Source organism: Solea senegalensis, linkage group LG15 (assembly GCF_019176455.1).
Source record: "Solea senegalensis isolate Sse05_10M linkage group LG15, IFAPA_SoseM_1, whole genome shotgun sequence".
NCBI classification, from domain to species: Eukaryota; Metazoa; Chordata; class Actinopteri; order Pleuronectiformes; family Soleidae; genus Solea; species Solea senegalensis.
The window spans coordinates 14,952,239-14,973,000 of NC_058035.1; the positions used below are offsets into that span (position 1 = coordinate 14,952,239).

At 40.4% G+C, this 20,762-nt stretch overlaps 2 protein-coding genes across 2 annotated transcripts in view; both read left to right on the forward strand.

Annotated features, from left to right (window-relative positions):
- Window positions 1–10,326, forward strand: part of LOC122781907 (amine sulfotransferase-like) — a 20,272-nt gene extending 9,946 nt beyond the window's left edge. The window contains exons 2-7 of the mRNA XM_044046001.1: window positions 8,147–8,305; window positions 8,481–8,689; window positions 8,782–8,908; window positions 9,305–9,399; window positions 9,547–9,721; window positions 9,851–10,326. Coding sequence (XP_043901936.1) covers window positions 8,152–8,305; window positions 8,481–8,689; window positions 8,782–8,908; window positions 9,305–9,399; window positions 9,547–9,721; window positions 9,851–9,969 — 879 coding nt within the window. The 5' untranslated portion in view covers window positions 8,147–8,151 and the 3' untranslated portion in view covers window positions 9,970–10,326. The remainder of the gene's footprint in view (window positions 1–8,146; window positions 8,306–8,480; window positions 8,690–8,781; window positions 8,909–9,304; window positions 9,400–9,546; window positions 9,722–9,850) is intronic.
- Window positions 10,327–10,939: 613 nt separating this feature from the next.
- On the forward strand, window positions 10,940–19,729 carry LOC122782031 (amine sulfotransferase-like). Its single transcript, XM_044046212.1, has 7 exons — window positions 10,940–11,002; window positions 12,139–12,297; window positions 17,601–17,809; window positions 17,900–18,026; window positions 18,469–18,563; window positions 18,709–18,883; window positions 19,013–19,729. The coding sequence occupies exons 2-7, from the start codon at window positions 12,144–12,146 to the stop codon at window positions 19,129–19,131; spliced, it is 879 nt and encodes a 292-aa protein (XP_043902147.1). The 5' UTR covers window positions 10,940–11,002; window positions 12,139–12,143; the 3' UTR covers window positions 19,132–19,729.
- The last annotated feature ends 1,033 nt before the right edge of the window (window positions 19,730–20,762 follow it).

Sequence of the window (20,762 nt, forward strand, 5' to 3'; positions counted from 1 at the left end):
GCACTGGGATGGTTTTGTTCTTACTTGACTGACAGAAGCTTCTCTGTTAGTATTGGTGATGCTGTGTCTTCTACGGCACCTCTCCTCTGTGGAGTGCCACAGGGTATGATCCTCAGGCCCCTTCTGTTCTTGCAGTATTTGCTGTTTTTCTATTTCTTGGAAATATGGCATGTCATTCCTTTTTTATGCAGACTGAATGATGCTGCTCTGTCCAACCTCCATTGAAGTATCTCAACAACATCACAGCATGGATGGCTTTAAATTTTCTGAGTTTTAATGACAAGAAGACTGAAAATATACTGTTTTGGCCCAGGCAGTGACTCTGTCAGCCCCCCTGGTGACTTCGGTTCTTGAGCTCCATACAGGAAAACCATGGTTACTAAGCTGGGGGTAATAATGGACTCTGATTAGCTCTGTTAATTAAAAAAATAACACAAGTTAAGGCAAATAGCAAAGGTCAAATTCCTTTTATTGTGCATGCTTTTATTATTATTAGACTTAATTACTGTAAAGATATTCAAGGTGGAGTTGTACAGGCTTCCATCAGCTTGTTCAGAATGTCCCAGCACTACACGATCCATTGTAAGGTGTTATTGTTGTTTATATGTGTCTTTGTGGCCTTGCTCTGCCTTATCTCTTTGACTTGCTTCAGTTGTATACGCTCCATCGCGGCCCCTTTAAGATCAGCTGATCGGCTACGCTAGATCGTCCCAAAAAATGCCTTTGACACAGTGTAAGTTGTGCGTGTCTTACGTTTTATTGTCGCCCTTGGAATGTGAGATGTTCTCTCTTTGTGTTTAATGTTGTTTAAAATTGTCATCCATAACTAAGAATATATACAAAATAAAATGAACACTGTCAGTGTTCTTTGTATTACTTTTATAGATGGAGAATACAGTCAGGATTTAATGTTTCAATATCATCAGTGGAGCCCCATTGAGCTTTGAGAATACACACATTTCACATCACATAGGCTGGTTTAAAAGTCCAACATCTAAGGGGACAAATGATCTTAGATCTCTATTGGTCTCTTGGAGAAATTAACCCCCCCCCCCACCCCCTAATGGGAGCACCTATACATTATACACAGAATTACCTACTATGATTTCTTTTTTTAAATGGTTAAAATCTTATTTCATGTAACAGCAGCTTAAGTAGTGCTTTGATTCACTCAGCTCCTCCCAACCCCTTTTTCCTCTCCCTGTCCCTGTCATTCATGAAGAAACACACAGACACATCTGTACACTCAGACTCGTTACAAACATCACTTTATGAACAGACATGACATCACCTGTTTTGGATTAAAGGGGTGGGGGAAGCCTGATCCAATCACACAGGGCTACAAGAGACGTATCTAGGACTCATTTTAATGCCAGGTGCCTGCGTGTGATCAGATCTCTCAGGAAAAAAGAGGTCCTATTTACAACCTTCTGTCCTCTGTCCCCATCATTCTCATCTCTGGACAACTCCAGCCCACCTCTCACCTCCCCCAGCCCTTGCAGAAGCCCCAGTCTGCCCCTGCCTGGCTGCCCCCTGAGTGGTGGGAATATACTCCTGTGCAACAGGCCATGACAGGCCCATGTTGGGACAGGCCCCTGCGCTTCACTCCACAGAGCAATTGATTGACAGCGCTCACTGAGGGAGGTGGGATTCCTCATCTGTCTGTCAAAATGCCACTGGAGATGAAGATGCGATGCAAGGGTTCGCAGGGACTTGTGACATGGTTCCTCCTCTCTCTCCTCTCCATTCCTCCTCTGCACTTGGGTCCCTTGCAGGTAGGTAAAGTTAGCTTGTTGGCTGAGAGTGAAGGTTGCCACAGGTCCAGATGTTCCCGAGGTTTCTGATCCCTCTCGTGGCTCGCTGTGATGTGCTGTGCCACATCTGTCTGGGCAGAGGTGTGCCATATTGCTTCCCATCTGCCACATAGCACACCCGCTCTCACACACAGAAACAGAGGCACACATGTACAGTGTGCCCAGAAACTGCCCATTTTAACCAGGGCCATAAATAGTGTAATTCATGGGTGTGAAACAGCGGGTTTTTAAGAGCGCTCAGAGGAACGGAGTGGAGCTGGAACCTTTGGCAGCTGATGGACAGATTTTCTGTTCCTGGTAGCCACATGAAACTCTGTGAACTGCATACTGAACACACTGAGACAGTGAGGCAATGAAGACCTTCTGGTGCATGAAAATTACAGTTAAACCATCTTTATCTTTCCCTTTTTCTGAATTTCTCTGTCCTTTTGCATCGTACCATCTGTCTCCTTACGCCCTGCAGCTTGGTCTCAGTCTCACTTTCTGCCTCTCCTCTGTCTTCTTTTTGAGCCAGGGGGGCAGTATGAAAGCGAATGTCACCCCTGTCCCAATGTTACTTAGGGGAAATTGACTCCTTAGCCTCAGTGCTGTCGGCAGCCATATGCTGATGTTTTCATATTCCAGAGAAATGAGTAGAGGGAGTCATAAAGACTGCTAAAGTCAGAATTACAACCCTGGCTATCGGTGATGAGGAGAGGGAGAGGCCCCTTCTGTCACACCACAAGCCCTCAATCCCTCAATCCTGGAAACTATCATGGGTTCTCAAGCACCACATTAACGCTGGATTTTCACTGAAACCTAGACTTCTTTTTTTTTACATTGCTCCATTGGCAGGTGATTCAGCCTTATTCATGGCTCCACTTTCTTATCAAACATTCACAGCGTAGGCCGAGGCACAGTTTAGTTGCTCTGCTGATTGTGGCTTTAGGAGACATCACTGTGCTCCTCTGAACAGACCATGAAGCTATAGGCAACATTTCCAGCTTATCTATATTTCATGCTTTTATTTGCACTCAGCGTTTAATTAGGCAGTTAGCAGCTCGTTAAATTCTGTTGAGAGCAAACTTTTGCCTCGTTGCAAAGTTGTGCTGATGTTGAGCTTTTCCAGGCAAGGATTTTGATTACCTTGCATCTAGAGTGTCATAAGTTATTATTGAGTTATGTCGTCTTTGTGGTTAAGCACCTCATCTTTTCAGGGAGAATATTCTCTTCTCACATTTTTATTCTTCTTATTGAGACAGATGGAGGAATAAATAGCCTCCTTAAACTAACAATTGCAGTAGTTTGAAGGACTTCTAATTTTGTTTAGCTTCATTGCCGTGTAAATGTTTAGATAAGCCGCAAATTTTATATTTACACACCGTACCATACCACCAAAGCATATTCACGCAGAACAGCTTCCTTGTGCGACAACAATTGAAAAGAACTCAGATGAGAACAGCGAGTAAATCCCTTTTTTCCTGATCATTAAAAGAAAGATGTTATAATACTTTATAGAGATGAGAGTAGGTAAAGTTATGGATTCATAAATTTTGCAATTAACAGTAAATTCGCTAAATGATTTCTGACCATTTTTACTAATTATTTAACCGACAACTTCTGGACCTGCCTCATATGTATTTATATTGGTTTTATGTGATTAAAATTACCTGGACTCCTCTCCTGACCTCGGGACAAGTTGTGACTGAGGGTGTGGTTTTCTTTCTTTGCTTCAGGCCACTGTTGTGGAAACAAACCAAACGTCTAACGTGCCGCAAACGTGTTGACCTCTGGTACACAACAGACAGCTCTGCTTCTCTCCACGTCTCTGATTGGAATCATTTTCTGACGTGAAGCCTGTCAGTGGACCTTTAGGTCCCATGTGAGCCAATCAAGGCTGTTATGTAAGTGCAAGGTGTTTGAAAATGGCGGCCGCCGGCCACTCAGTTATGGCTTGTTGCTGATAATCGGTGGCGTGGCGTGGTGCGGCGTGCGGCTGACAGATGCCTGCTCCAGCTGGTATAGGGGGGGTTTATCGCCTGGTTGGAACGCGGGTCCTCACACCCCTCCACTGTGCTGGCCACCGTCGCCGTGTTTAATGAGTCACGAATTGCCTGTTTGTCTTCTGCTCCCTGCTGTTTCTGCGCTCCCCCTTCCAGAACAATCCCTGAAACACATGCTGCTGCGGTCCACAGAGCAGCCAGACAGCCAGGCTCAGCCAAACTGTTGTAAAGAACAAAGTTGTCATTTTTTATCTCTTCCCCTTTTTTTTTTGTCATTTTTTTCCCTTCTTGGGTGTTCATCTAAGAGAGGGATGGGTTGTTCTGTAATAAAGCTGCCTTTTCAGATGCTGTGCCTGACCTCGCCAATATGGCTACCCTGAGAAACCAGTGCCCATTTGAAGCCCCTGACAAACACATAAATGGCTCTATAATTGGGCTGCTTTGTTGTGCGAGGCGCTGGCTCATCTGAAAGTGCCGTTCAACACTTTGTGGTAAACGGAGTTGCATTATGACAACACATGGCAGTTGCTAAAGGAGCAGTGACTGGCACACTGATAAGACATAAGCAGGTGGCCTTGACACAGAAATGGTTTGTTTTAAGTCACCCAAAAAGTAGATGGAGATTTGAAAAGAAAGAAAGTTTCCTGCTACAAATAAGCAGATTCATCTCCGGGCCAGCGACAGAACGGTTCAATTCAACAAGAGAGTTAGGATCTGCCTCGCAGTCCAAGTAAACACACGGAGCTGCTTGGATGGTCATCAAATGGACCATTCACACACACACAGACATGCACAGAAGGGGTGTTTGTAGCCCGTGTTAGGGGATGTTGTTCAAGCTGCAAAGTGTTTTGCCATAATCTCACCTGTTTAATTTGCAAGGTAGGGCAACCAGTTTTGTAACAGGAACAGGTGGCTCAAGCATCTGTTTCAGAAGAAACTAAAGAAGAGTAAGAACTGATAAAAGTGTCAGATTTTTTTGTTGTTTTTGAAATTATTAGTTGTTCAATATTTTGGGAGTAAGTACTGCGATAGAGAAGAAACTTTTCAGACTTCTAACACAGTGTTTTTCAAGGAAGTTTGTTTCCCATTTTTTATCATTTGTTGATCTTACCGGTGTTACCAGACATATGAGAACGTCAGGTCAGTATACATGTGCATGCCCCCACACCCACACACCCACACACCGATACACATATGTGTCTGATGATGAGAAGAAGCTCGTATCTTGGTAGAATCTTGGCAGTATCCAGTTTCAGCCCAGTGCCGTGAAATCCACATTCTGCAGGGCTGCTCTTTGTGGTTGGCTCTGGGTTCTCAGAGTGGCATTCTTCTCATTGTACAGGTCACCGAGACAGAGGCGGTTGGCCTGAAAAGATCCTCGATGGGGGGAAACAATGGCTTAAGGCAGCCCATAAATGTCTCCTGTTCAGCTTCGGCCCATTGACTCTTTGCATCCCTGCCAAGCAGGGCCCTGTCAGACCAGCCCCTTTCTCTAACAGCTTAATTAGCAGAAAGAACAACATTGTCCAAGTCTGTTTTGACGAAAGTAAAAACAAGGGAAGACCCCTTTAAGCTGTTCTCTCTGCCTCTCATTGTCCCAGTGCAGCCTGAATTTGCAGAGCCCTGACTTTTCTGTTCAGCTCACTACAAATAAAACAACATTCCAACCCTATTCCATGAGGAGCATGACGACTGGCTGTGGACCATCAATGGGGGAGTTCTCCTCTCTGATCATTTGGGCCTCAGCTTAAAAAATAAAAAGAAAAGACTTCTGATTTATTACTCTGCTCTAATGCAAGTTTTACAACTTCTACCTTTGACAGTGTGTTTCTGTGTGTTTTCTCTGAATTTATAACTCTTGATATGTGGAGATGATGCAGCCTCTCCACTGCAGAATCCGCCCCCGATTGAAGGCTTTGCTTTAAACTTAATATGATTGTAATGTTTCATGATGATGGTGGTGGCGATGATGATAATGCAGTTTGCATTGTAATTAATGTTAGTTCCTGGTGTCATGAGATGATTGTTCAAGAAGACACCACACTGGTGTCCACCATGCTGGCTTTGAACCTTCTGTTGCCTTTCGATGTCTCACTGACTGATGGACCGTGTCTGTGTGACTGAAAGACTGTCTGTCTTTCAATATGTCCTCCCACTTACATGTTTCAATCAGTTGGTTTGATTTGTTTTGTCGTTCACGTCTTAAGACTTCCTCGTCTCATCTCGCACCATATCCATGTCCAGCTATGGTAAATGTAGTGCTATGGCATCGCTTTGCATTTTTTTTATATCTGCGTGTCCCATCAATCTCCCTGTCTGTTTGTGCCCCATCTTTCCGTATCCCCGCTGTCATTTTTTGTTTCGCTCCTTTTATCTGAGGTTCACATCAAACACTGGCACCAGATTGATTCTCATGTGAACAAGGCTGCAGTAGGGGGCCAGGGACCTCTTCCCTGGGCTTTGAAGCTTCTTCCCATCCCGTTCACAGCTTCTTGGGCCCCCCTGCCCAATCTCACACACAAAAACACACACTCTCGTTCCACTTCCCACTGCCCTGTTCCCTGTAGAAAATTTCAAAACAGACAGATGTTTACCTTTTTGACAGTTTTTCTTTTTATAATCATAAATAATTGGTGAACACTGATCTGACTTGCATATTAGAGCAGGGCCCAGGTGTGCTCGGGTCAGGTTTGGACAATCCAGAGATGATGTGAAGGAGAGGATGTAGGCCAAAATGCAGACAAGGGTAAATGAGGATTTGAGGGACTGGTAGGTGCAGCAGCTCCTCGCTCCAACTCCAGAGTCCACAAATGCATGGCTTGCACTTCTAACTCTTTTCATAAAGGTGGCTTTTGAACTCCTTTATGCACAGAAATAACAGCAGCTCCTCTGCATTTCTACCATTACAGTAGCACACTCCCGAGTCCGGTTTAGGTCTAGGGAGTGTGGCAATACCAAGCTAATCAGCCATCTCAGTTCCAGCTGCCCCTTTTCTAATCTCATCACTCAACTTCATGTTTATCCTTGAATACTTGTTTACAGGGATTAATTGGTACATCTAACTCAAAAAAGTTAGCAGTGCTAAATCAGCTTTCTATCTATTTAGTTTGTCTAATGTTGATTGAAAATCAAATTCTTCTCCATTTAGCCACCTTCTCAAAGAAAAAATTGCCAACCTGACAAGATGAGATTTCAAATCAAAACTAAACAAATTTACCAGACGAGATAACAAATCATGTTACAACCCTAGCCTAGGGAAACCAGGGGTAACGTGTGTGTGTGTACTCTTTCAGTATGGGCTTGATATTTACAACAAAGATAGAACATGGGAAAGTATATACTGTAGGTATATAGGGGGAATGAGTAGCCTTGTTGCTTGTTTTACAGTCTAACAGCTGCAGGGAAATAACTTTCGAAACATAACTTGCCTTACAGGTTTTAGCATTTCCTAACAAACCATCCATCAACTTCTGCTGTAAGTGCACGTATGGCGGCCTATTGAGACGCCACCTATTGAGACAAATTGTGAAAATGTGTTTTTTTATGTTTTTTTTAATGTTTTTTTCATTTCTATCCACATATATCCAAGCTTCTTTCGTATATAACTATTCATTTGATGATCACACACAGAGTAAATTTCGCAGTGTTAAATATGCAGTGTCAAAGTTCAATGACTATTTCAGAGTTATTACAACCTTCTTACACCAAACCTAGTACAGCTTCTAACCCTAAAAACTGCTAGATATTTTCCATATCTCCCAATCCCTCTACCTATCATAGCCGTCAAAGATATCAAAGTGTCCACGGTACCTTTTTATCTAACTAAAATAACATGAATGGTCCACAAAGCCACGTTCCTTTCCTTACAAGAATATTTAATCAAAGGCTTATGGCCCACAGTTAACTACTTCACAATTTACACTGTAACAAGTAATCCTGCACTAATCATTTAAACTAACCCTAAACTAAATTAAATTGACTCAATACTGGCTCCTACGGTGAGATGAATAAATAAATAAATAAATAAAGTCACATTCATCACATTTTGGTGATTTGAGTTTGGAGTTGAGATTCTTTGGCTGGTATCAATGCAGAAGGAGTGAAGTGTTTTGAAAACACGGCGACTGTAACGGCCTGCAATTTGTGTAGCTCCCTTTTAGTTTAGTTCACCAAACTGAACCAAACTGTCATTCATTGTGGAAATGGAGCTAAACAGACATGACAGCATACGAGTTACATGAGCATAGAGATAGACATGTTCACTTATATCAGTCACCATGATAGCTGTCGAAGTATGTGGTCTAGGTTCTGATATGTACCTCTTATTCTAATAAAACTGTTTGATTTCAGCAACCATGGAGTCATTGGATTTAGTCAGCCCTTATCTTTACAAGTACAAAAAGAGGAGCTTTCTGGTCAATGACAAAATGCGACCCAAGGACCTCGATGATCTTCTTGATTTTGAGCTCCGTCCAACTGATGTCTTCCTTGTCACGTACCCCAAGTCAGGTAATTTGCTTTCAAAGATTTTTCCAATTACTTTTTCCAAGAGAAGTATTACAATTCAGTGATGTTTGTATAGTGCCAAGTTACAACCTACATCATCTTAAGGCACTGTACATCAGTGACATGCGGTTTGGGTCTTTTCACATTGTACTCCCTTCTTTATTTTATTTCCATATAGGCACAGTGTGGATGCAACAGATCCTGGTTCAGATTATGGACACTGCTCACCCTGAACAGGCAGAGGGGTTAAACAATAGAGATCGAGTCCCTTGGCTGGAGGAGAGATCTGCAGACAACCCTTTCAGAGACAGACCAGATCCTCGGATGTTTGGCTCACATCTTCCCTTTGAAATGTTGCCCCTGGACATAAAAGCCAAGCAAGTCAAGGTGATTTACACTTTCCAGTTTTGAAACGACAACAAACACCAACTGCAATCAAATTAGACCATGCACACAAATATGTATGTTTTTACTTCCAGGTTGTCTATGTTTGGAGAAACCCAAAGGATATTGTAGTGTCTTCATATCACTTTGCTCATAGTTGGGTCTTGCTAGAGACACCCAAGAGCTTTGAGGATTTCTTTGAGCAATTTCTGGATGGTGATGGTGAGTGATCAGTCATATTTTAGTACCTACATAGTTTTAACATAACAAGTTAAACATGACCACTTGTGATGTCACTTCACTGACAGTGAGTGCAAATACTCAGGGACTCATGAGTGTGTTCTTAGTGGCTCAGTGAACCACTGAACTACACAAAATGTGATTTTAACCATTCAATTAAATCTGTATTAATATTAACACATGGGCCTTCAGATGTGGGAAATGTGTAAAATACAGTTCATTGTCAGTTGAGGAAGTGGTCTTTAATATGTCCTTAGAACATTCTAACATTATAACATTCACACATGCAAAACAATGTAGTCTCTTTCATGACACGAGCAGACACAGGCTAAAAAGCAGCAGTTTTCACTGATTGTCTGATTATTTTATCTTCAACAGTTTACATGGGATCATGGTTTGATCATGTGAAGGAGTACTACGCACAACAGGACCAAGTGAATATCCATTTTGTCCAGTATGAGAACTTGTTGAAGGTCGGAAATCTTTTTTTTTTTTTATTGCATGTTAAGCCAATGATGTGCTGTTTATCAACAAGATTTAATTTGAATTAGTGAATGTTAGTGGTTAAAAGATTTACAAAGGCAGCAAATAATGACATTTAAATGCCCTGCAATTGACAGGACCTCAGAGGCGAAGTTGTGAAGCTTTGTGCTTTCCTTGGAAAAGACCTGACAGATGAAGCGATCGATCGTATTGTTGACATGTCCACCTTCAAAAGCATGAAGAACAACACCACAGCAAACTACAAGGATTTGATTGAAAAAGGCCGCTACAAGAAAGAAACCATGCGTAAAGGTTTGTTTCCACTTGGATTTCAGTCAGGATATTCAACATTTTAGTTTGAAAGGAAATCACATACTTCAAATGTTCTGAAATAAGTCAAAGAATAAGTAGAGATCATTTATTTTCTCTGCGTCTGACCAGGTGTGGCAGGAGATTGGAAGAATCACTTCACAGTGGCCCAGAATGAGCGTTTTGACCGTGTCTTCAAAGAGAAGATGAGCAACGTTCCTATAACCTGCACCTGGGAGATCAGTCAGTAGATTCTCTACAAATTCAGAGGCTGATGTTCATCTCAATAGCTTTGACTGCCAGTCCAGCAAATATTGTATGAATATAATTAAATGTATGGTTTTGGGTTAGTATTAAGCAATCACAAATAATATTCCAAGCAAAAACAAAACATATAAGTCACTACTAGACTGATTTATTTACTTTTTACGTATTACAAGAATGTTTTAAAAGATATTTTAAAGGTTACACAATGGTTTCTTTTTGTTTGTGTATTTCTTGAGACTTTGCAATTTGCCTCTACCGCTGCTGTGACATTCACATATCATTGATGGGAGTAGAGAATCTCAAAAATGGCCATGGCAATAACATTAAACTGTAAAACAACACATGAAATGTTTGCCAGTAAATTGTGTGTGTGTGTCCTCTTTCCAAAAAAAAATATCAAAAGTCCAAATATATAAATGTTTGAATAATTTTGGAGAGGAACAATGCCAAAATAACAAACCAAAACTCTTTTTAAACCTAATCTTTAATCAGGGTAAGGAGGGTTTTTGTAGTCCAGGCCCCATCTCATCAACCACTCATGGTGAGCCAATCTCCTTCAAATGAACCATTCATAGTGTGACACCTGGTTGCTGACGTCCACCTGAGAGACTGAGAGACTGACAGTCACACGGTCACACCCACGCACCCACACACCACACTCTCAAAGGAGGAGAGAAACTACAAATAAAAGTTGCCAAACAAACCCAGAACAGCAACTCAAAATAAACAATGATGGTTGTATTATATGTATGTTATTATATGTAAAAAGATGCTAGCCTCTTATTTTATTTCCTGGTTTAAGCCTGGGGTGGGCACATAATACATATATGTATATGTGTATATATATGTAGGTAGTGATGTGCCTTATGGGCTGTTAGGCCACTCCCCCAGGACAGTGCAGGTGTATATACGCTTCCTCATTCTGTCCTGTGCACATGTTTCCTTATCTCCGCCTCCTAACATCAGGCAGACAGTTCTGAGGAAGGTGGAAGATACACACCAAAGCTGGTTAACAAGGTAAAGGAAAATTTCCTTCCTTCTTGGTGGAGGGTCCTCTCCTTGGTGAAAGAGTATTTAAACGCTCTCTACTCTGTTTGCCTCTCTGTTCTGGCCATGCAGGGGTCAGTATGGGCTTGATATTTACAACAAAGATAGAACATGGGAAAGTATATACTGTAGGTATATAGGGGGAATGAGTAGCCTTGTTGCTTGTTTTACAGTCTAACAGCTGCAGGGGAATAACTTTCGAAATATAACTTGCCTTACAGGTTTTAGCATTTCCTAACAAACCATCAACTTCTACTGTAAGTGCACGTATTGCGGCCTCTGAGAAAGCGCCACCTATTGAGAGCAAATTGTGAAAATATGTTTTTTATGTTGTTTTTTTATGTTTTTTTCATTTCTATCCACATATATCCAAGCTTATTTCGCATGTAACTATTCATTTGATGTTCACACACAGAGTAAATTTCGCAGTGTTAAATATGCAGTGTCAAAGTTCAATGACTATTTCAGAGTTATTACAACCTTTTTACACCAAACCTAGTACAGCTTCTAACCCTAAAAACTGCTAGATATTTTCCATATCTCCCAATCCCTCTACCTATCATAGCCGTCAAAGATATCAAAGTGTCCACGGTACCTTTTTATCTAACTAAAATAACATGAATGGTCCACAATTAACTACTTTAACTGTTCACAATTTACACTGTAACAAGTAATCCTGCACTAATCATTTAAACTAACCCTAAATTAAATTAAATTGACTCAATACTGGCTCCTACGGTGAGATGAATAAATAAATAAATAAATAAATAAATCTTATTTTCAGTCACATTCATCACATTTTGGTGATTTGAGTTTTGGAGTTGAGATTCTTTGGCTGGTATCAATGCAGAAGGAGTGAAGTGTTTTGAAAACACGGCGACTGTAACGGCCTGCAATTTGTGTAGCTCCCTTTTAGTTTAGTTCACCAAACTGAACCAAACTGTCATTCATTGTGGAAATGGAGCTAAACAGACATGACAGCATACGAGTTACATGAGCATAGAGATAGACATGTTCACTTATATCAGTCACCATGATAGCTGTCGAAGTATGTGGTCTAGGTTCTGATATGTACCTCTTATTCTAATAAAACTGTTTGATTTCAGCAACCATGGAGTCATTGGATTTAGTCAGCCCTTATCTTTACAAGTACAAAAAGAGGAGCTTTCTGGTCAATGACAAAATGCGACCCAAGGACCTCGATGATCTTCTTGATTTTGAGCTCCGTCCAACTGATGTCTTCCTTGTCACGTACCCCAAGTCAGGTAATTTGCTTACAAAATTTTCCAATGACTTTTTCCAAGAGAAGTATTACAATTCAGTGATGTTTGTATAGTGCCAAGTTACAACCTACATTATCTTAAGGCACTGTACATCAGTGACATGCGGTCAGGGGAGGCAGTGCCTCACCTGTCGTCATGACAAGTAAAATACTAACAATGACAACTAAGAGAAAATCAACTAGACTGTTCTATAAATTTGTTTTCTATATGATTTCAACATATCTATGGTCAAAATCGATGAATTTACGCATTTCCTGTTCCTGCCTCTCTTTATATTGCGTGTTTGATTACACATTTACTACACATGCTGACGTTCCACAGTCTGTCTAATATTTTTAATGAATGCGTGTGACCTATTTAGTCTTTCAGATCGGCCGTAAATGCAAAATGAAAAAGCACAGGGTGCGGCAGAAGGTACCATGCCGCACTGATGGGGGCAGTGTTGAGCACCATAGGCACAATGGGTAATAGGTGCATGGAGATATTCTTGGAGAAGGATAGGCGCATAGACTTCATATACAAATAAAGACCATACACGATTTTCAGCCAAAAAAAACCCATTTAAATTTAAAATAATTTCATATCATTTTATAATTTTAAATATTCTTTAGTTTTTCTTGCTATCGTATTGTTGAACAGTATGGAATTGATTAAAACTTAATTAGAAGCTTTTAAAACAACTAAGTGTTTCAATTAAGGTCAACATTGTTATATTAGCTTCTGTTATATGAATTATATTCAAATATTTGTACATCTGACTCCAGAGGAGACTGGTGAGTCAGTGCCTCACCAGTCATGAACCTCACCGCACGTCACCACCGCACAAAATAAGACACAACGCTTTACAATATTATAGAGAGCAGCGAAACCCAAAAATTCACATAATGAGCAAACACTAGGCATCGGTAGAGAGGAAAAAAAACTCCCCTTTAACAGAAGAAGAATTCTCTGACAGAACCACACTAACAATGCGCAACCGGTTGGAGTGAAAAGAAAAATGGGGGACAGAGGTGGGGGAGATAATGAGAAAGAGGGAGGCAGAGACAAAAGAGACCAGGAGCCGATATATAACAGCTGTATCAAGTTAAAGGTTTAGACAGGACAACTCTGAATCAGTTCTGAATCCGTTCAGGTGACTACAATGTCATTTAGCATTAATCATAGCATAATAAACTAAATCTGGATCCTGCAGCCTGAAATATGAGGACACAGAGAGGGAAGAACAAGGTTAATGACTAATAATAAAGTCATATTCATACCATGAGTGTGAGGGAGTGAGTGTGAGTGCATCACAGAGTTTCCCCAGCAGCAGCAGCATAACTAAGAGAGGGTTCATGTTTCCCTGAGCCAGCTCTAACTAGCTTTATCAAAAAGGAAGGTTTTAAGTCTAAGTCTTTAAATAAAGAGAAAGTGTTTGCCTCCCCAACCAACACTGGGAGCTGGTTCCACAGGAGAGGAGTCTGGTAACTGAAGGCTCTGCCTCTCATTCTCTTCTTATAGACTCTGGGAACCACAAGTAACCCTGCATTTTGGGACCAAAGTGATTTGTTGGGAATGTACAGTAACTAGCATCACTGTTTAAAGTAACATCTCGTTTCAGTCACAGATAAGTCTGTATTTCAGCACAATATTAACTGTGAATGTAAATGCATTCAATGAAGTTGTCCCTCCCCCAGCTCTAAAAAAATCTCCCCATCAGGATGTATAACAGCACAATTGACCAACTGAATAAAGTACTTTGCTGAGATTCTCAGGTTCTGAATTCTCTTTGTTTGTCTTTTCCTTATCTTTTAAATAATAGTTCCACTGTGAAGACACAACAAACTGGAATAAAGATGATTGTGATTTGCTTTAACTTGCTGCAGCAACTTTAGTCTTTTGAGCTCAGCGGATATATGTGGAGACCTCATGATTTAGGATATTTACAGAGTAACGCAACATAAATAATAACAATTCAATTCAATTCAATTCAATTCAATTCAATTCAATTCAATTCAATTCAATTCAATTTTATTTGTATAGCGCCAAATCATAACATACATTATCTCAATGCACTGTACATAGACAACATCAAGGAGAGCAGGTGAGAGGGGTGGAGTGGCTCAGTGGTTAAGACCCTACCTTGTGTACCAAAGACATCGTGGTCGCAAGTTCGAATCCACCCCTGGCTAATTGTACTTGATTCCATTGTAAGTCGCTTTGGATAAAAGCGTCTGCTAAATGACATGTAATGTAATGTAATGTAATGAGAGCAGAAAAACCCAACAGTTCACACAATGAGCAAGCACTAGGCATCAGTGGAGAGAAAAAACTCCCTCTTAACAGGAAGAAATCTCTGACAGAACCAGGCTCAGAGATGTGCGGTCATCTGCCTCGACCGGTCGGGGTGAAAGGAAAATGGGGGACAGCGGAGAGGTGGGGGACAGAAAGGGGGAAGAGAAAGGACAAGATGGAGATGAGGTAGAGACAGAAGAGAGAGTTAGACCAGGAGCAGATACAAAACAACTGTATCAGGTCACAAGTTTATACAGTCAAGGATATTGACTTTTAATTATAGCACAATAATAATGGTGATGATATGTATGATTATGGATATCCTCGAAAACTGGATCTTGATCCTGCAACCTACAAGATGAGAATACAGAGAGAGAGAGAGGGAAGGAAGGAAAGACACAAACTAGGGAGAGAAAGAGACAAGGTTAATGACATATAAAAAGTCACATTCATATCCTGAGTGTGAGAGAGTGAATGTGCGTGCACCACAGGAAAATCCCCCAGCAGTTTAGTTCTATAGCAGCATAATTAAGAGATGGTCCAGGTTTCCCTGAACCAGCTCTAACTATAAGCTTTATCAAAAAGGATAGTTTTAAGTCTAACTTTAAATACAGAGAGAGGCTCCGCCTCCCGAACTGTCATTGGAAGCTGGTTCCACAGGTGAGCAGCCTGGTAACTGAAGGCTCTGCCTCCCATTCTGCTCTTACAGACTCTGGGGACCACAAGTAAACCTGTATTTTGTGACCAAAGTGGTCTGTTAGGGTGATAAGGTAAGACTAGGTCTTTCAGGTATGAAGGGCCTGACCATAAAGTGCTTTGTACGTGAGGAGGAGGATTTTAAATTTAATTCTAAACTGTACGGGGAGCCAGTGTACAGAAGCTAACACTGGAGTTATGTGGTCTCTCTTCTAGTTCCTGTCAGAACTTGTTCTGCAGCATTTTGAATAACCGACTTGTTGGAACATCCTGATAATAAGGAGTTACAGTAATCTAATCTAGATGTAACAAAAGCATGGACTAGTTTTTCAGCATCCTGTGAAGACAGAATGTTTCTAATTTTCATAATGTTCCGCAGGTGGAAGAAGGCTGTTCTGGAAATTAGTTTTATGTGTGAATCAAATGACATTTCCTGGTCAAAAGTAACTCCAAGATTCCTCACAGTGGAACTGGAAGCCAAGGTGATGTCATCTAAAGTGACAATGTGATCGGAAAGTTTTTCTCTGAGGTGTTTAGGGCCGAGTATAATGACCTCAGTTTTTTCTGAGTTTAAAAGTAGAAAGTTACAGGTCATCCAGGACTTAATGTCTCTGAGACATTCCTGGAGTCGAGCAACCTGATTTATTTCATCCGGCCTCATTGATAAATGTAGCTTTGTGTCATCTGCATAACAAGTGGGTGATACCAAGAGTCTGCTCCAATCTCTGCAGTAGAATATTATGATCAATGGTGTCAAATGCAGCACTAAGATCTAACAGGACAAGTAAAGAAACTAGACTATTTCTAAGATTTTAAAAACAAAGGGAAGATAAGATATAGGTCGGTAATTAGCTAAAATATCTGGGTCAAGGCTCGCTTTTTTAAGAAGGGGTTTAATAACTGCTATTTTAAACGTTTGGGGCACATATCCAGTTAATAAGGATAGATTAATTTGAGTTAATATAGAGCTGTTAATTAAAGGAAACACATCTTTAAACAGTTTGGTGGGGATAGGATCGAACTGACAGGTTGATGGCTTAGATGATGAAACTAATGATGTTAACTCAGGGAGATCTGGAGAAACTGTCTAACTGTGTATCTGGTGCTTCTAAAGCTCTTGTGCTAAAAGATGAGTCAGTCCCAATATGAGGGAGATGATCATTTTTTTCTCTAATTGATGTTATTTTATTCACAAAGAAGTTCATAAAGTCATCACTGCTCAGTGTTTAAGGAGTAGGTGGTTCAGTGGAGCTGTGGCTCTGTGTCAGCCTGGCTACAGTGCTGAAAAGAAATCTATGATTATTCTTATTTTCTTCAATTAAAGAAGAATAATAGGCAACTCTAGCTTTGTGTAGGGCTTTTTTGTAAGCTACAAAACCATCTTTCCAGGCTATATAAAATTCCTCTACGTTATTGGAACGCCATTTTCTTTCTAATCCACATAATGTCTGTTTAAGAGCACGAGTATTGGAGTTGAACCATGGTGCTCGTCTCATCTGATTCACCACTTTCTTTTTCAGAGGGGCAACGCAATCTAATGTAGTACACAGTGAGGCTGCTGTACTATCAACAAGGTTATCTATGAGGGCGCAAGTAAAATCACAAAAGGTACCTTCAGATGTACTGACATATGGCACAGAGTTAAATAAAGGTTGCACTGTCTCTTTGAATGTATCAATATTATTATCAGACAGGCACCGGCTGTAGCTGTATTTCTTATTTATGTTATTGTAGTTCATTATTGTACAATTAAATGTGAGTAAATAATGATCAGTAAGGAGAGGGTTTTGAGGAACTATGTTTAAGTTATCAATATCAATACCATAAGTTAAAACAAGGTTGAGGGTGTGATTAAGGCAATGAGTTGGTTTATTAACGTGTTGAATAAAACCAATTGATTCCAACAGCGAGTTAAATGCGCAGCTAAGACTATCACGGTCAACATCTACATGGATGTTGAAATCCCCTACAATTATGATTTGATCTGTCTTAAGTACTAACTTACAGATACAAACTCAGAGAACTCTGATAGGAACTCTGAATAATGTGCAGGTGGACAATAAACTGTGACTATCACAATTGGTTTTCTGTGATTTCCAACGAGGATGAGATAGATTAAGAATAAGGCTTTCAAACGATGAATATCCTGGTTTGGGCTTGGGATTGATTAATAATATAGTATTAAAAATGGCTGCTACACCTCCTTCTAAGTGGTTAATCTTTTGTCCTCATGACCATGATTAATAACACAAAATGTCTCATGACATTTGGGTCTTTTCACATTGTACTCCCTACTTTATTTTATTTCCATATAGGCACAGTGTGGATGCAACAGATCCTGGTTCAGATTATGGACACTGCTCACCCTGAACAGGCAGAGGGGTTAAGCAATAGAGATCGAGTCCCTTGGCTGGAGGAGAGATCTGCAGACAACCCTTTCAGAGACAGACCAGATCCTCGGATGTTTGGCTCACATCTTCCCTTTGAAATGTTGCCCCTGGACATAAAAGCCAAGCAAGTCAAGGTGATTTACACTTTCCAGTTTTGAAACGACAACAAACACCAACTGCAATCAAATTAGACCATGCACACAAATATGTGTTTTTACTTCCAGGTTGTCTATGTTTGGAGAAACCCAAAGGATATTGTAGTGTCTTCATATCACTTTGCTCATAGTTGGGTCTTGCTAGAGACACCCAAGAGCTTTGAGGATTTCTTTGATCAATTTCTCAATGGTGATGGTGAGTGATCAGTCATATTTTAGTACCAACATAGTTTTAACATATGTTCTGTGAGATCTGATCTCAGGTTAACATTAACCTGTCTCTTGTGGTTGTCACCTGTGACCACTTGTGATGTCACTTCACTGACAGTGAGTGCAAATACTCAGGGACTCATGAGTGTGTTCTTAGTGGCTCAGTGAACCACTGAACTACACGAAATGTGATTTTAACCATTCAAATAAATCAGTATTAATATTAACACATGGGCCTTCAGATGTGGGAAATGTGTAAAATACAGTTCATTGTCAGTTGAGGAAGTGGTCTTTAATATGTCCTTAGAACATTCTAACATTATAACATTCACACATGCAAAACAATGTAGTCTCTTTCATGACACGAGCAGACACAGCCTAAAAAGCAGCAGTTGTCACTGATTGTCTGATTATTTTATCTTCAACAGTTTACATGGGATCATGGTTTGATCATGTGAAGGAGTACTACGCACAACAGGACCAAGTGAATATCCATTTTGTCCAGTATGAGAACTTGTTGAAGGTCGGAAATCTTTTTTTTTTTATTGCATGTTAAGCCAATGATGTGCTGTTTATCAACAAGATTTAATTTGAATTAGTGAATGTTAGTGGTTAAAAGATTTACAAAGGCAGCAAATAATGACATTTAAATGCCCTGCAATTGACAGGACCTCAGAGGCGAAGTTGTGAAGCTTTGTGCTTTCCTTGGAAAAGACCTGACAGATGAAGCGATCGATCGTATTGTTGACATGTCCACCTTCAAAAGCATGAAGAACAACACCACAGCAAACTACAAGGATTTGATTGAAAAAGGTCGCTACAAGGAAGAAACCATGCGTAAAGGTTTGTTTCCACTTGGATTTCAGTCAGGATATTCAACATTTTAGTTTGAAAGGAAATCACATACTTCAAATGTTCTGAAATAAGTCAAAGAATAAGTAGAGATCATTTATTTTCTCTGCGTCTGACCAGGTGTGGCAGGAGATTGGAAGAATCACTTCACAGTGGCCCAGAATGAGCGTTTTGACCGTGTCTTCAAAGAGAAGATGAGCAACGTTCCTATAACCTGCACCTGGGAGATCAGTCAGTAGATTCTCTACAAATTCAGAGGCTGATGTTCATCTCAATAGCTTTGACTGCCAGTCCAGCAAATATTGTATGAATATAACTAAATGTATGGTTTTGGGTCAGTATTAAGCAATCACAAATAATGTTCCAAGCAAAAACAAAACAAATAAGTCACTACTAGACTGATTTATTACACAAATGTTTTAAAAGCTATTTTAAGGGTTACACAATGGTTTCTTTTTGTTTGTGTATTTCTTGAGACTTTGCAATTTGCCTCTACCGCTGCTTTGTCATTCACATATCATTGATATTGCCATGGCAATAAAATTAAACTGCAAAACAACACATGATATGTTTGCCAGTAAAGTTGGTGGTGTAAATGAGTGGATGTGTGTGTGTGTGTGTGTTTTTCAACAATTTCATTTTGTTACTGCTCCATATTTTGTTTTAACTTCCATCTCTGCTGTCAGTGAAAAATTCAGGTTTATCACCAACTATTGAGAGTACAAAGAAATCCAGTGAATATGACTATTATACACACACATGGTCACTGCGGAGATTTTACACCTCTCGTCTAGCCGGGGCTTTGATGATCTGTCAATAAATCCACCGGAAACAAGAGTTGTTGTGACTCGTTTTTTCAATTGGACGGTCAACCATGAAGTTCAGCCCTGGGACAGTCTTGTGCCTCACTGCGCCAGTATTGTCAATTTTCTGACTGTGTGAAGACTTACAACCCACATAACTTATTTTTTTAACAGCGAGGCCCTTTGAGAGTGTCCATGGCTGAACCATATTTAACCTTTCGGTGTCAGACCACCCGCTAGTGACTGGGCCTCTAGCAGCTCATTCACCACCGCAGTGGCACCGACAAGCTAGCTGAATATGATATAGTGCTGGGCCGCAGACGAACCACACGATTTATTCCCTACAAAAACCCAAACATCTTTTGAAGATGTGTTGTGCGCTGCCTGACAAAGGCTCCGTGGGCCACAATGCCACAGCAGCAGCATAAATTACCTTCAGTTTGAGCTGGTGGGTTTTATGTAGAGAACATGCACACTCTGCTCTTCCCATGATAAAAAAGCACTCATTCCCAGGTTGTGTCACACACAGGGGGTCGAGCTGAGTGAAGTGGGGGAAGAAGAAGAACCATATAACTGTTTCTCAGCAGTGTCACACAATCTGAAAGTGATGCTTTTAAATGGTATGGTTACAAGCAAACTTAGGAAAAAAAACAAATGCATCAACATTTTGATTGATTGGCAGAACCTTTTCTCAACTAATCAATTCATTGTTTGGTCTATAAATCACTCTCAGTTTGCCCAAACTTTATTGCCGCTCCTGACGCAGTAACATGTCCTGCAGCCTATACACTTCCTTCTCTGTTTTATTTAGAACCCATCTTGGTTACATCATTTTACTGCTTGGTCAAAAACTTATTTTCAGACTCAGCAGATAGACGGGAAAAACTAATTGTTGGGCAACAGCAATGCATTTTTCGCAATGTCAATTGTCAACCGTCTTTCAAGAACTCCAAAACCTTCTAATCTCCTGATGTTTTGAATGTGTTCACTGACTGTCAATAAGTAACTTAAGGTGCTGTTCAGATGGACTTCAGCCTTGCATGAAGAAGAAAACAAAAGTAGCTTCC